General features: G+C 51.1%; 1 protein-coding gene across 1 annotated transcript in view; it reads left to right on the top strand.

The window, feature by feature from the left end:
• Nucleotides 1–12,436, top strand: part of LOC126528383 (uncharacterized) — an 83,467-nt gene extending 71,031 nt beyond the window's left edge. Inside the window, exons 4-6 of the mRNA XM_050176274.3 lie at nucleotides 1,274–1,459; nucleotides 2,401–2,533; nucleotides 3,558–12,436. Of these exons, the coding sequence (XP_050032231.2) occupies nucleotides 1,274–1,459; nucleotides 2,401–2,533; nucleotides 3,558–7,165 (3,927 nt within the window). The 3' untranslated portion in view covers nucleotides 7,166–12,436. The remainder of the gene's footprint in view (nucleotides 1–1,273; nucleotides 1,460–2,400; nucleotides 2,534–3,557) is intronic.
• Nucleotides 12,437–15,622: the final 3,186 nt, after the last annotated feature.

The following is a 15,622-nucleotide window of genomic DNA, read 5'->3' as shown; positions in this document are numbered from 1 at the left end:
CGTTGCACAGCTTCGGTTTCACGATAAGAGAGAAAACTTTATCGAAGAAAAATCGGGTTATGGGGGGCCGGAAGGTAGGTCCTCAGTCCAGGACCCTATTGGCCACCGCCATGCACCGGCCCTGGTCGAGAGTGCTCGACCGAGTCTCCAGGTCACTTCGGGCGACGATGGCTGTCCGAGGCTCCCTAAAGGAATGTTGTGCTAAATGGTGTGAATTTGTATTTTGCGGCCGTGATTTGCACTCTCATGTCACATGGGGCAAAGATGGCCTCTCCCCGCCCCTCCCTACACTCACACGTACACCAGGGGCATTGATTGGCGTATCTGGTTGGTCAGATGGCATGCCACCGCCCCAGATGCGAGTAGGTGTTTGTCGGAATTTTTCTGTATAGCCGAACCTCATCTACTGTTAATTGCGGGTTTGGCTCGGCGAGTTCTTGGCGTGAACGACGTTGATCTTCTGAGACACTCGTACGCTAGTACTTGCTTGTTGCTTCCCATTGGGGTCTCCCTCCTTGCTGGGGTTGTAAGTCTCGCGAGCAGGAGCTCTGCCTCTGTGTTGCCAGCGATACCAACGTGCAAAGGACACAATACAATGTGACGTTCTTGTCCTAGTAGACCGCCCAAAATGTGGAGGGCGATCCTGGGGATTCCTACGCGGAGGAAGAGTCGGCAAGCCTGGGAGTCCGTGAGAACGTAGGTAATTCAAGAGCGTTACGTTTTGGGCGAGTTGGTTGTACGTGGTTCTTATTAGACTTTTGCATGTTCTTCGTTCGACGTCCTGTCTTTGTGCGCGCAAAAGTCTAATAAGAACGTAGGTATATAGGCCTGTCTTCTCCCCTCCCGTGCCTATCTATATCGCCAGGGCTACTGCAGCCGCCTCCGCTGTGTTGGTGGAGGCCGTGCGGACCGAAACTGTATGAAGTACCGACCAGACAACTTTCCATTTTAGTTCAGCGCTATTCCTATACCGTTGCAGTGGCCCCAACACGTGCCAGTTTCGCACATGCTAAACCGCGCGGGTTAACTGGCACTCGCAAAGCAGGCGCCTTGGTGGCCAAAGCGCTAACGGTATAGCGCGACAGCCTTATGCTAAATCTCTCTAATAACGGGGCTCACGTTACCCGCGGTAATCATTTAATTCATCACGCAGCCTTGGCGCTAATACTGACGTCGTCGAGCTGCCCTAAACATCCTCATCGGGAAGTCAGGAGACACTATACAAACACTCTTTTCTTCTTTCTAACCCTTCCGCTCCGTCTGTGTTGTCCAGAACAAGATCTGCCACCGCGACCTGAAGCTCGAGAACATCCTGCTGGACGAGAAAGGCAACGCGAAGATCGCCGACTTCGGCCTGTCCAACGTCTACGACGAGCGGCACTTTCTCAGCACCTTCTGCGGATCCCCGCTCTACGCGTCGCCTGAGATCGTCAAGGGAACGCCCTACTATGGACCCGAGGTGTGTGATTATACATATCTAATGCACGCTACTACGCAGCATCCCGATGTCGGTGACTCGGGCATATTCGTAGCACGCGATTAGCAACGTGCGCCGGAATAACAGCTGGAACGGTATACGAAGTGTAGTGTGCCGGAGGAATTGTGCAGATTGTAAAAATAGAAATGCAGTATAAATTCGAGGCTGTTCCTGCAGTGCTCGTGCAGTGCTCGTGCAGTGGAAGACAGACGGAAGTAGTGGTATAGTAATTAGGTTTCATCATCATCAGCCGTGTGCGCATTGCCACGGACGCTGCTTAACGGGAGTCACGACACTTTCTGAGGAAGTAACACAGTGTCACGTAACACCTCGATATAACCACAAGAAGTAAAAGTAACGAGGTCGCGTAACAGTGTTGCATTGCGAAACCTATTTCTATCCACGTGGCCGAAAAAGCGGTAGGCCCGAGTTAACAGTAACCCTTGCTGATGATTAGGATTAGCGCAACAAAAAAATACAACGCACTCAGGTGCGTCGTCTTTTTTGCAAGCCTAAAAATTAATTGTTCTTAACAGTAACCCACGCAATGTAACTGCGTCTAAGCATGGCTCGATGGAGGACCGGCTAGATGTACCATTCGTATACATGAAGGTGATATCGGTCAGTACTTTCACAGCCAGCTCTTTGGGTAAACGTATTATTGACTTCGCTAGTTAAGGCTCTCGTGCGTAGTTCTATTCTTTTGACTCACGATTCCTATGTAGTGTTCTTCATCTATCCATGTAATAGAACAGATGTCCGCTTTAGTCAACCTATTTCAGAACGCATAGAAAAGGTAGCAGACGACTTGGAAGTCAAAATACTCGAGTCGGCCGGAGTTGCGTATTATCCGACTGACACCGCGTGCCGGCGGCACACGATCTCACTCGTGGCATTCCCTCCCGTGCCTCTCCGCCCTGTAGGTGGACTGCTGGAGCCTGGGCGTCCTCCTCTACACGCTTGTGTACGGCGCCATGCCCTTCGACGGCAGCAACTTCAAGCGGCTCGTCCGTCAGATCTCCGAGGCGGACTACTACGAACCGAAGCGGAAGTCTGGTCAGTATTTATTGCTGCCTTTACGCGATAATGGAGAGTAGGCTTCTATTGTCTGCATAGACGCCGCCTGTATATAGAAGGCGGAAACGATCGCCGCCGCCGCCGTGTAACCACGCCTCGGCGTTGCGCATCAATTGCCCATTAATTTCGCGTTACCTTAACAGGCTTCCAAACGGACGTAAAGAAGAGGAAGTGGCGAGGTGCGGTAAGGGAAGCGGGAAATGTTTTCGTCGAGGACGTTCAGGTGCGGCTATCTGCACGAAGGCGGCTAAAACAATTTGCGAGTGCGTCGAAGAGCACGGCACGCGCTCAATGGTCAATGCTACCGTATAAGAGTGACAGGTGCGCAGATCGCAGCTTTCTCGCTTGGCATGTAGGTCGTCATTGTAGAAAAAAAAAAAAAAAAAAAAACGTTTTGGATCCCTTTCGTCGGGCAGTGCGTCGAGCAGTGCGCGGGCAGTGGGCAGCCTCATTTTGTCACACAATGTGTTCCCGTTAATGTTGATGAGCCTAATGCGTCGTAGACACGAAAGCGTTTCAGGCAGATTATTCGTACCGACTGTTACATCAATAACTACGCCGGGTATACGTGACTACCTGCTAAATCGCTGGCTCGTTCCCCCCTCAAATCACGCATGGAGCTAGCACTTTGGAGCAAGTTCGGTTTGAAACGACGCCTGGGGGCGTATGTTTGATAGTTTTGTCCTTAAGACATCACAAGGCGGGGTGCCGTCTGCGGCGACGTTCGTTTCCGCTGCGACGGAATGGTGGGTGGCATCGATAAGTTTTATGTGGAGTCGCCACAGACGACACTCACTTTTTATTTACTGTGGACATAACTGGGGGGAAAGGGGTAAGTAATGGTATTAAACCAAACTCACTGCAAAATGCTACCTCTGGTTGAAATCTGAGCGCAAATGAGCGAGCGGTTTAGCTGAAGGAGTCATACACACCGGGACTGCACAGGAACGAGCACTACTCCGCTTTCACATTGTCTCCCCCCCTCCCCTCTTCTACTGCGCAGACGCGTCGGGGCTGATCCGTCGCCTCCTGACCGTGGACCCCGCCAAGCGAGCGACGGTCATCGACATATGCCAGGATCGCTGGGTCAACCAGGGCTTTGACCATTCCTTGCTGCAGCTCGCCGAAGACATGTCCAACCTGACGCCCGTGCGGCTCGACCTGCTGCTGGCGCTGGCGCCGGCCTCGCCGACGCCCGAAGAAGCGGCGTTCGACAAGGCGGCAAACCCGCCCGACGGCGCAGAGAAGAGCGACAGCTTCGACTTCCAACCGGCGGTGGTGGCGGCGGCCGAACAGGAGGAGGCGCTCAAGAACGACGACTCGGCCGACTTCATACCGGCCGCGCTGGCGGCCGAGCTCGAGAGCCAGAATATCAAGCGCCAGTGTTCCACCGACGGCGGCAGCCTGATGAGGATGTCGAGCGTCTCCCACAAGAACAAGAAGGTGCGCACGTCCGACTCGTCTAGGAGGTCCAGCGTGGGGCTCCTGGGAGGACCGTTCGTGCACGACGACGAGGAGTTCGACGACGAGCAGCCGCAGAAACCGCCCGCCGAGAGCGAGGTTCGAGACGAATCCGGCGCGAAGGAGAATGACGACGCAGCGGCGCCGACTCGACAGGATGAAGGGGGCGTCCAGGAAGCCACGGAAGCCCTCGAAAGCGCGGAGAGACCGATGGAGCAGGGAGAGGCGATTGCCAACAGCGAAGTGGCCCCGAAACAGGAGGAACAGCCGCCCCGGAAGGACGAAGCGGACAAACCAGCCGCACAGGCCGACGCGGCCCCCAAGGACATGACGACGCCGGCGGAAGCGATCGCCGTTGCCGCTCCTGCTGGGACAGCCGAGACCGCCGCCGAGGAGCAGCCGCCGTCGGTGGCGCCGGTGCTGGCGCGACGAGGCTCGGGAGTGCGCTGCCCCGGCAAGATAGTCATTCCAAAGTGCCTGAGCTCGCAGGCGTCGCCGGCGACGAATTCGGCGTCTCCAAAGTTCAAGGACACCAAGAAACCGCCACTCCCGCAGACGCCGAAGTCGGCCGCCGTAGAACCGCCCAGTCTCGTTACTACGGAACCGACTGCCGCAGCGGCGGAAGAGTCCGCCGCACCGGAGAAAGTGGGACACAAGAGAGTCATTCCCGTGCCTAAACGGCCCAAGAGTAAGAGTCCGCTCAGCGCCAGCCCCAGGGAAAGGGAGGACATCGCGTTCCCCGCAGCCGCGAGCGAAGCTCAGTCCGACAAGTCGCCGACCGTGGTGAGGAAGCGAGACGCGGCAGCCTCCAGGGGCATCCTGCGCAGGAGCGCGTCCAAGCCGCAACGCGAGCTGTCCACAGAAGAAGGCAGCAAGGAACCGGAAGTAGACAACGTTCTCCAGAGCACGGCGGAGATCACACTCAGTAACCGGAAGAAAGCCGAGCAAGAGCAGAAGCAGTCTTCGGCCCTGTGGGACAACGCGACTCCGGGCACGCCGGAAGAGGAAATTCCCGAACCGGACGGCCCGCCGAGAAGACCGTCTCCCGAAGGCTCCTCCGCGGACGAGCACGCCAGGTTGGCCGCGGACTCGCCCGTGCGTAGCTACAAGAAGTTCACGTTCGGCAAGGACGGCACGTGCATCACGGAGAGTGGCCGCGTCTACGCGCAGCCAAAGTCGGACGGCTCGTGGACGACCGTGGAGAAGAAGACCAAGATCACGCGCAGGCCCAGCAATGCGACCAGCGTGGACGAAGAGGTGGTGCGCACTCCGGGCCCGCCGCCCAAGGACGAACTGACGGTGCCGCGGTCGGCCAGCGGCAGCTCGTCCGAGTCGACCGACATCTTCAACGACATGTTCCCCGACTGGCGCACCTCGAGTCCGTTCGGTAACCTCATGCGAATGAAGAGCTCGATCAAGAAGCTGAACAAGGGCTCCCTGTTTCGCGGCGCGGACCCGTTCACCGGCATGGAGACGTTCCGGCGAGAGCGGACGCCCGAGAAGCGGGCCCGCGAATGGGGTAGACGCGGCGGCGGCGGTCAGGTGTCGACGTCGACCGACAGGGACTCCTCGGACGAAGACGACTTCGACCTGCACTTCGACAACTCGCATCCGCAAGCTCTGTTCCAGTTCATGCGCAACATGAGCCGCGACTTCCGCAACCACTGGAAGAGCTTCCTGCCCGCTTCCACCTCTCCATTCTCGAGGTCCGCCAAGGAGCCGTCGTCGCAGTCCTCTCGACCCCAGAGGGAGACCCTGCTTCGGTTCGTGGTCGACAAGCCGTCGAAAGCGACCGGAAGCGAGCCCGGAACACCGCACACCCGCGCCATGGGCGGAGATCCTTTCTCCAAGCGGTCGTCGGGAGTCTGGGACCCCGTCGACAGGGCGTCGCTCTTCGGCACGCTGCGCAGGAACAGGTTTCAGGACCTGCCCGGACGTCACCACGGCGACCGCGGCACGTCGCTGGACCGCGGCGCTGGCAACCCCGACTTCTGGGGCGTCCACCAGGACCCGGAAGGAACGCGACACCGAGTCGAAAAGTGGCTGCACCTGTCCAACGACAACGCAGACCCGCAGCAGTCGCGCGGCGACGAAGGCGCCCCGCGGTGCCAACAAAAGTACAACCGCTCGCAGAGCGACAAGTTCAACCTGGGCGAGGAAAGCCGACCCGTCTACCAGAGCGAGATCAGCGTGGAGAGCAACAGGACGGCGCCGCCGGGCGCGCCCTGCAGCCGCTCCCTGAGCGTCAACGAGCGCGGCGGCGGCCGCAGGCCCCTGGTCCGGATGCAGGTGTCCATCAACAACCGGAACAGCAACCCGAACGCGCACATCGTCATCACCACGCCGCCGACCACGGCGCGCACCGAGTGCGGGCTCTGGCCGCAGGACGAGCGCCGAGACGAGGGCGACTCTCCGGGCGCCGACTCGTCGCTGCTGGAAGCGCTGCAGACGCGCGGACTCCGAAGCCTGCTGTCGCAGCGCAGCGGCTCCTTGGCGCGCGAAGTGAGCCCGAGGCGGGGCGGCGGCGAGCCCCCGGACCGCCCAGCGCAGGCCGAGCGAGGTAAGCCTGCGGCCGGATCGAGCCTTGCCCCGCCCGAGACACCTGCATGCTGCATGGACACTAACTCTGCTAAGGAGCCCGCGCCGCCCAGCGCGCAACAGCGGCCCAAAATCATCCCCATTTCGATAGAGCGGAGGACGAGCGACGCCAGCGTGCCCAGCCCCGGCTCGCGCAGTCCGGGAGAAGAGAGCGTCCAGGAGCGCATCCATCGGAAAAGCTTCTACCCGCGCTTCCACGACGACCCCAGGGCGGCCGCCAGGCGCCGCTCCGCGCTTTGGGACACAGAGTACTCGGGCCTCTGGAGCCAGGAGCTCAGGGACCGGGACGACGCCGCGCTCCTGAGGAAGTCTCGAAGCCTGTGGGACAACCACGTCCGAGAGCCTAGAAGCCGGTCTGTCGCCAGAACCGCGGGGGCCGCCCCGTTGTCGGTTGCGCCCCAGCAAGTCAGCCGGCACGGCCACTTGTGGGACCTCGGCTTCGACGACGACGCTGGCATTCCGGGCTCTAGCGGAAATGGCAGCAACCACCGCTGCAACAGGATGGAGTCCAAGGAGTTTGATAGCCTCGAAAGTGATGGGCCTCCGTCCTAGGAACTTGAGCATGGCGTGTGTGTTAATTTAATTGGTGGGAGCTGCTCCCGCATAGTGTCGCATGGCGTTGCGCGGCGCACGAGGCAATGCAAGCTGCTCACAGAAGCGCTAGTCTTTCTTTTTTTTTCTTCCCTGCTCTCCTCTTGGACCGACATTCGGTCTGTGCACTCAGTTTTCGGCATACTGTGGTTGGGAACGAATGCTGGACCATGTAATGGCCGTTAGCTGCTGTGACTGGAGCTCAATGCACCCGGTCCAAGAGGGCTCCCTTAAACTTAGGGAAAGCGAACAAAATAGTTGTGTTTTTGTACCAAAGCAATGTGTGAGCGCGAAGAGCGACGCATTTAGAGCTTGCACCTAGAAGTTACGTATCACCCCAGGGGGAATCTGTGCTCCCAGACTCCGTGTCATAATATGCTGATGTGGCGTGCACTGTTGGTACGCCCTAACACAGTCATGTTCTTTTTTTTTTAATCAGTGGCATGCTGGTCATTTATGAGAAATATTTCATACGAATGGCATTCTGCACTGGCTCGGATATGTGAGGAGAAAGACTTTTGTACTTTGATATCAAAATGCTTCATTTCTGCCATCAACAAAGTTGTCATAATGTGGTGTTCAGCAACACAACGATCACGTTTTTTTACGAGTGATAATGCGCGTCGTTACAGTGCTTTCTTGCAGTGTGAAAGCTTTATTAGGTTATGCACTATTGTTAATTTGCACAAAAGCAAACATCCACTTACATTGCATACATATCTGCTTTCCTTCCCGCAATGTTCGTAATGCTCAAACTCTCATGTCAGTCATCGAGTCCCTAAATGCATATAGGATTTGTAGCTTGAAGCTCATTTATGCCAATTTTGGGCTTTGCAACTGTAGTGCAGATTTCTTTCGTATGCGTTTTCACGAGCATGTCGGAATTAGAGGGCATAATTTACTATTTTCTTAAACCATTTGCGAGAAGACACTCTCAGAAATTCAGGCTTCAGCATCAGTTGGAAATATTAGGAGGGAAGCAGTGTTTTGTTATATTAAGTACGGATAGTATTTAACACACCTATCACTAGGAGCCCTTATGAAGGTGACTAGTGTTAAATATTTATGCCCCTTTGGCAAAGTCCTCAACATTTTTAAGGGCGAGTAGTGTAGGAAATACATGATGTGTCATACCTTACTCATGCTTTCAAGTCGCAAGTTTGGACTGGATTTTGCTGTCTAGATAATAAAGGAGATCATTGTCGTTTACAGTACTTTGTAATATGAACATACATTTGAGTTCACTACAGTATACAACACACAACTCTAGCTAGTGAAGACGTCCAGCCACAATATGACGAAGTCGTTCTTGAAACGAGAAACTTCGTTAAATCGCGAATTTCGTTACTCCGAAGTTTTCGTGCATCATCGGTAAAAAATTCTCGTAGGTTCTTGGAACAGGCGTGGTTGATATCGTCTTTTAAGTGAACATTTGTGAACCGGATCCCGAATAAATTCGACATAATAATTACTAATTGAAAAGCACCAGCGCGTGTGGCAGAGGTCGCGTCGAGAGCAAAGCTTCCGGCTGAAGGCGCCTGCGTAGCCGCCTTCAGATGGCGACAGTGTGCACGTCTGTCATTGTCGTGTCGCGACCCGCCAACGCTGGTCTGTGTCACTCATGGAGGAAGGAAAAGCCGGGAGGGAGCGTTACGTGATAAAATTAGAAGCCATAAAGAAGCAGGCACAGAACGTGATCACGTCGCGGTAGGTTTTAGTGTCTTCCAGCGCCGCGCTCTCCCGAGAAGACAACGGGTGCAGCAGCAGCGTGTGGCTGCCGCACTATCTCTTCTAAGATTTTGTTTATAATCAATTATACATATTTTTTTTCTTATTTTATATTGAACATCCCTGTTCTCGGTCGATACCCCAGAGTGGGTAGGTGCCACTAACGTGTCGTCTCTACATCTGCCGTGCGTTCCAACAAATATATGATAAATGCGTACGTTGCATCGAACGAGCGAAGTTGCACAAGCGTACCGGAAGAAAATATCCACAGAGCGAGTGGCAAAGAATCCTTCGAACGAGCGCGCATCGACTAAAACCTACCGGGAACCAACTACACTGGACTAAGTTCGCCGAGGGTAGCGTTATGCGTTGGGCTCAACTTCTGGACGCATATGAGAGAGAAAAAGTGATGGGGACGGCTGGGGCGCAGAGTTGGCTCGGAAAGGCTGGCGTCGGCACGTGAAGCTTTTTTTCTAGATTATTTCCTTCCTCCGTGCTGTTATTGATTTTTAGTCCGTTATTTTAATGGCCTATTGATTTGTGAGGCCGTTATTTACTGAAGGGCTCGATTTTATGAGCACCCTGTTCGAAATGGATTAGCGGAGGGGGCTTCAAGCTCGTTATGTTCATCTTTCCGGCCCTTAAGATCTGTGTTTCGTGTTAATGACTTATTTTTAAGCGTATTGCCCTAAAGACCAACGCTATTCTTTCATTCTGAGTGTTCCCTACACCTCTATGCTACGAATCTTCCAGCCGTCTTTTACTTTCACCCCGAGCAGATTCATCCACGTTTCCTCGATTATCTTCAAAGCCCAAGGTCGGGTAACTGCTTCTTCATTTACCTTTGGATGAATGACGCACCCTCGTTCTCGACAAGACCGAGACAGCGCGACCGTTCCCATTTCGTCACAGCCGAGGCGCTCAGAGCTCACTCCTGCTTGAGGTACTCCTGGTCCGCTGACGCATTTGGCTGTTGAGCACTCTAGTGTGGCACATTGCGGGTTAAGAGCATATACGACAGCACAAATGGCGCTCGCCGAGCTCGATTTTCGTATACAGGCAGGGCAGATGGCTCAGCGGTGCTTTCCGTCATTAATCCGTCCTGTGTTTTGGCCACTCGCCGGTGCCGTTTATATGCGAACGCGCGCAAGCGAATACTGTCGGACGACTTTTTTTTTTATGATTTGTCACCTAGGCCTCACGTGCATGTATGCGTCTCCGTGAAATTGAAATTGTGGCGCCGAATTCGCTTAATCGCAGGAACAAAAAATTAGGCGGTTTCGACTAAACTAACGCCGGGAAACAAAAAAAAAAAGGTTCGTTATATAGCGGATTTCGTTAAATCGAGATTCGCCTGCAGCGCCGATGTAAAGCGGGAGACATCACTTTTTATCATCGAAAAAAAAAAGCGCGAATATCTTCGAGACGACTCTGCTTGGGCTGGCATGCTCACGCCAGCAGATGAGTGAAACACAGCTGATCATTGCAATAAATATCCTGCCGATTTTAGTAGTTGAACATAGCATCACCAGACCCTCTCACTCATTGCAGATGCACACTACAAGTCTACACTTGTACCCGCCATGTTCGCTATGCGAACTCTCTGTTATATAACTAAAATTTACAGTTCACAATAATTGTGAGGTTTCACGGCCCCTCTTCACCCCGCCCCAGGGGATCTGGGGCGCCCCCTGGGGGACGATGCATCCCATGGTTTGGGAAACGCTAGCATACGTAAGTCATCAGCCAATCACGCAACCTTGTCGTGAAGGATTACATCCAGATGAGATTGGCATGGCTTCAAGGTTCTCTTTGCCATGTTGAATGTTGATGTATTTGCAATTGTGGTGACCAGCAGCCGTTTTTGCGCTGTTGTGGTACAGGAAATATTGTGCAACTCCCTAACCTGTTCACTGTTATCTCTTGTTTTTACAACAGATATTTTTTTATGAATATACAACACCTGCATGGAAAATGCTGCTTTTTTGATGAGCTGGTGTTATTTAAAGAAAACTGTCCTGTGCATTGTGAATGAGCTTTCTTTGTTAGCGCTTACCATGTCAATGTTGTTTCACTTAATAACTGTTAGAAATATATCTTGACAGATGAAATTTAAAAGAAAAGCTTATATGCCTCGTGCAGAGGTGTTTCTACTACCTTCTTTATTCCCAAGAAAACAAAGGTTTCTGAGTGGACAAATGCTATGAGAAAGATCTTCGCTTTACTCAGCTTGAAGCAAGAAAGGGTGTTCAAGAACATGCACTTGGACCTTACATTGAAATATAACAATTTCAGCTAGGCAACCAAAATGCTCAGAACATGTTATATGTAACATATCAAAGCTTTACAACTGTTAATGTTACTTGTTTGTCCTAATCATCAATGTAAAACATTGTGGAATCAGTGTCTGACAATCAGATTGTGGTTTATAATGCATGTTCTAAACTTTCCTTGTGTTGAAGCTGTTGAATGATTATGCAATGCTGAATTGCTAACAGAAGATAGTTTTTTCTGCAGCTTCCAAATGAGAATTCCATGTTAACTCTCTTTCATAACCGTCCCAAGTGCAAATGAAGGTGCTGTGAATTGTGTGAGAAACTTTCTTCTCAGTGAGTCTGAAGTATTTGCTCGTTAAGTTAGCTATTAAAACAGGGCATTTTGTAAACATGTGACTTGACAGTACTCTTCTTTGCGTGCACATGCTTTCTGTGAACTTTTTTGCATCTGAAATGGGACTACTGAAATGGTTATCAACAACAACAAACAAACAAACAAAAAAAGGCCCCGTCATCGCTCAAACTAAAGATTCCTCTGTCGCTGTTGAAAAATGTCACACCGTCGTAATGCACCTTGAGATTACTGCTGTATTACCTATGGTGACCAAACAATATGTTGTATCTTGGCTCCTGTACGCTTTTGTGCAAGCATTTCGGTATCCCCGAATAGGAGCATCAGCACGAAGCTCTTCATAGTGCAGACTGTTCTTACTTCAGTATCCCTTACGCTTATAATTTATTTTGTGTCAGAGAAGACTCTTTCCTTTGTTGCAATATTGAAAGCTGGTAAAGATATTGTTGCTAAGAAGCCCAGAGTTGAACACCAAGAATGGGCATGGTGCTACGTGAAATATGTTGAGAAAGTGTCTCTGTTCTTTTCTTGTTCAAACAATTATTATTTTTGTTTGTTTGCTTTGCCTTAGCTTCCATACACTATAGTTCTAGTCAGAAAGCTGGAATGTGAAAGGCAGCTTCAACAAGTTTGCCACTGCACATTACCGAAGCTAAGTTGCCCAGATGCTTTTTTTTATTATTACTATTAGAGGTAACAACTACCCGCATAAGAGAAACGTTGCGATGGTTGTTAAAAATGTGCTGCTTTAATGCGGCTGAACACAAGCGAAGATGTGGAGTGATCCGTCCGTGCGAATGTGTGCAGCCACTTACAGAATGCGGTGTCGGTTGTGTTGTTGTTTCCCAGTGACAATAAACAAAAAGATGACAAGTACATGTGCTGTCGTTTTGCTGACTGGATTTCTAGTGCCTAACAGAACAGGCATGCATGCGTGTGATTGCTTCACTAGTACACTGCTTGTAGCACTCTGCATGATGCCAAAATACGAAGTTGCAAGTGTGACAATTAAGGCTCGCTGCTCTACTGCGAGTACAAAGCTAGGAAGCGTGACAGTGTTCTCAATCACGTTTTTTTTTTGCGCAATGCAGAATTACCTGCTCTTCACCAGCACTTGAAAGAAAAATGACAAAAGCAACTCGCACTCAGGAGTACTTAATGTCGAACCGAAATTTGATGCTCTGAACGTGTTATAAGCTATGCGACTTGCATTAGAATACTGACGCTGTCGGTGTCAACTACTGATATTTGGTAAATTGCTTTGCAGCCTTAAGAATATGCTTACATGAAATTGCGGCAGCGCTGAGTGTGTGGATATATGTTAATTTTACGGTGGTCATAATACCGGCCTAAGCATGCAGCTGCAAGAGGTGTACAGTAATGCCACACTTTCGCAGTATCTTGTGCAGCATTGCAGACTTCCGCAACGCGACCTCGTGAAAATGCCCCCTCGATCGCGCAGCTGCTTGAACAATGCCAGTGGCGTTCGATCGGTCGCCTCAAAAATCCATCGCCGATCCGTAACGAGTAGAGAGTTTTAGGTTGTCTGGCATAATCTGCTTCTCGATACGCAGAACCACGGACCGGCCTTCTTTTGTAACAAAAAAAAAACGGAATCTGCAGTTTTAAGTGCCAAAACCGCGATATGGTTATGGGGCACACCGTAGCGGGGACTACATGTTAATCTTGATCACCTGGGGTCCTTTAATGTGCATCATATGCACGGGCATTTTTGCATTTCGCCCCCATCGAAATTCCGCCGCCGCGGCGAGATTTGATCCCGCACCCTTGGCAGTGCAACGTCAAAGCCACTACACCGCTACTGCGGGTGCTCTCTATAACAATAAGTGTAGTCATTACAGCAGGAGCATTGTGTTTCCATATAAAGGGTGATCATTTTTGACAGCGAAAGCTGTATGCGACTAACCTTCCGTCGATTTTTTTTTTCGGCCTCCGGCAACAGAAATCATGGGGGCCGATCCTCGTGATGTTGCAGAAAGGGTCCAAGCTCAATGGCACATACCCCGTGGGCTCGGGGACCTGTGACGCGCCCTTGAACTACGTTTGTGGTGCGTGGGTCCTACGGGTCGAAGCGTCAGTGTATGTGTATAAAGTAAAAAATTGGTAAAAAAATAAAATAGAAACTGAAAAAAAACACCAAACAAACAAAAAAAAAGAAAAACAGAGAAACAACATTGACAACCGTTCCACTCTCAACCCCAGCTCCCTCGGGAAGACATTGCCTCAGCTCATCAATAGAATGTTTAACCACCTTCCATTTCTTTTGCTCTGCACAAGTTTTTGAAGGGCACAAAAGTGTAAAGATATTTACATCTACAATAAATGGGCTTTTGTAAAAGAAATGCCGTGTGCTTTGTTGCAACACACCTCTGCAAGACGTCACCACCACAGTTCTTGCTTTACAAGTTCTGGTACACATCTGTACGCTACTGTCTCCACAATTCTAAAGCTCTCTAACCAGTTCTATGTAGTGCACGTTGCCATGGCAGGGCATAATCAATCTATGCGAGGCAAAATGACGTACGGGAAAGCGAGCCAATCGACCACTTTTATTATGCGTAACCATGGGCCCCAACTGATAAACTTGTATCAAAACAAAATTTACCACGATGAAACATACGCAAGGCAGTATGGCACCTTTATGTTACGAGATATTCACTTTTACTTTGGAAACATGAAAGCCTACACTCTATGTGTGGGCTGGCGTGCCCAATTCTGGACCCTCACCCCCTTTCATGTCTTCGCCTGTCGGCAGGCTTTGACTATCGCTCTTCCGATTTATGACCCACCCAGGGGGTCAGGAAGTCATGTGCCATTCTGTGAAAAACACAATTCATTTGACAAAGAAAGCAGGCCTCTGCAAGGATTGAGTAAAAAAGATGGTTTAATCACTTTCAAGAACAGATATTTGCATGGTGTTCCGAGACAAGTGACAGGCACGCCGTGAACTCAGTTTCGTTCGTGCACAAGGAACACACGCACGCAGTTTTCCGTCAGTCTATTCGACACCCGACATAACGGCAATGTGCGGGTCATAATTCATTTATTCACCATGACGCCACCGCTCCACCCATCCACGGCAAGCCACGGCGCACACCTTCGCTGCTTCGTCACCTCGCCAGCTGCAGTTGGGGAAAACTTTTTGCTCAACAGGAAAAGGAAGAAACAAATAAAACAAAATAGATGCAGGCAACACAACAGAAGAACAGGTAAAAAAGAAAGGCAGAATGGGAAATACAGTCGAATGCCTCTACAACAAGATGACCTATATCGTGAAGGGTTCTTTATTTATGTCCGGGCCGAATTCCTATCTTTCATACGTACTGTGAAGTTCTCTACAACGAAGACTATTACAACGAATCTGCCTGTACAACGAAGGAACTGAGGTGTCCCGACGTCCAATTTGTCGCTTTACAACAAAAGCATCTCCTTAGAGTTCACATGTGAACAGCGAACGCACGTGATGGTGAGTGTTGCAAGTACTGCTGCATAGCTCCAGGCATTGCTCAACTTGCATGCAACCTGTTTTAACGCAGAAGCAGGTGTTTTGGCTAATGAATACATCGCAGTTGATGATGTAATGACCTGCTTTGAAATAATGAAGGACGACATGGTTGGGCCATCAAAGACAGGAAAAGAGGTGAAGGTCCACGAAGGCAGCAGTGATGAAGAGCCTACAGAAGAACCAGGAATCTCGACAAGGTAGGCAATAGCGACATTCGACGTTGTGCAGCTGTACCTTGCATCGCTCCTAGGCTTTGCCGCAAAGCGTGCTGTAAACTTCGATGCCATAAGGTCCACTGTACTGTACTAAATGGCCACAATTAGTACATGACCGGGGTAGTTGGAGAAGTATGGGAGAGGCCTTTGCCCTGCAGTGGGCGTAATCAGGCTGATGATGATGATGATGATGAAGGTCCACTGCAGTTGCACATTCCTCTGAACGAAGTGTATGGAAGAAACCTACCGACTAGTTTAATTAAGCGTACTCTGAATCAATTATGAATAATATTTTCTTTTTGCTAAACTTGCCCAGCCTGC

This window comes from Dermacentor andersoni, chromosome 9 (assembly GCF_023375885.2).
Source record: "Dermacentor andersoni chromosome 9, qqDerAnde1_hic_scaffold, whole genome shotgun sequence".
Classification (NCBI taxonomy): Eukaryota; Metazoa; Arthropoda; class Arachnida; order Ixodida; family Ixodidae; genus Dermacentor; species Dermacentor andersoni.
This window is presented reverse-complemented; position numbering and strand designations above follow the sequence as displayed.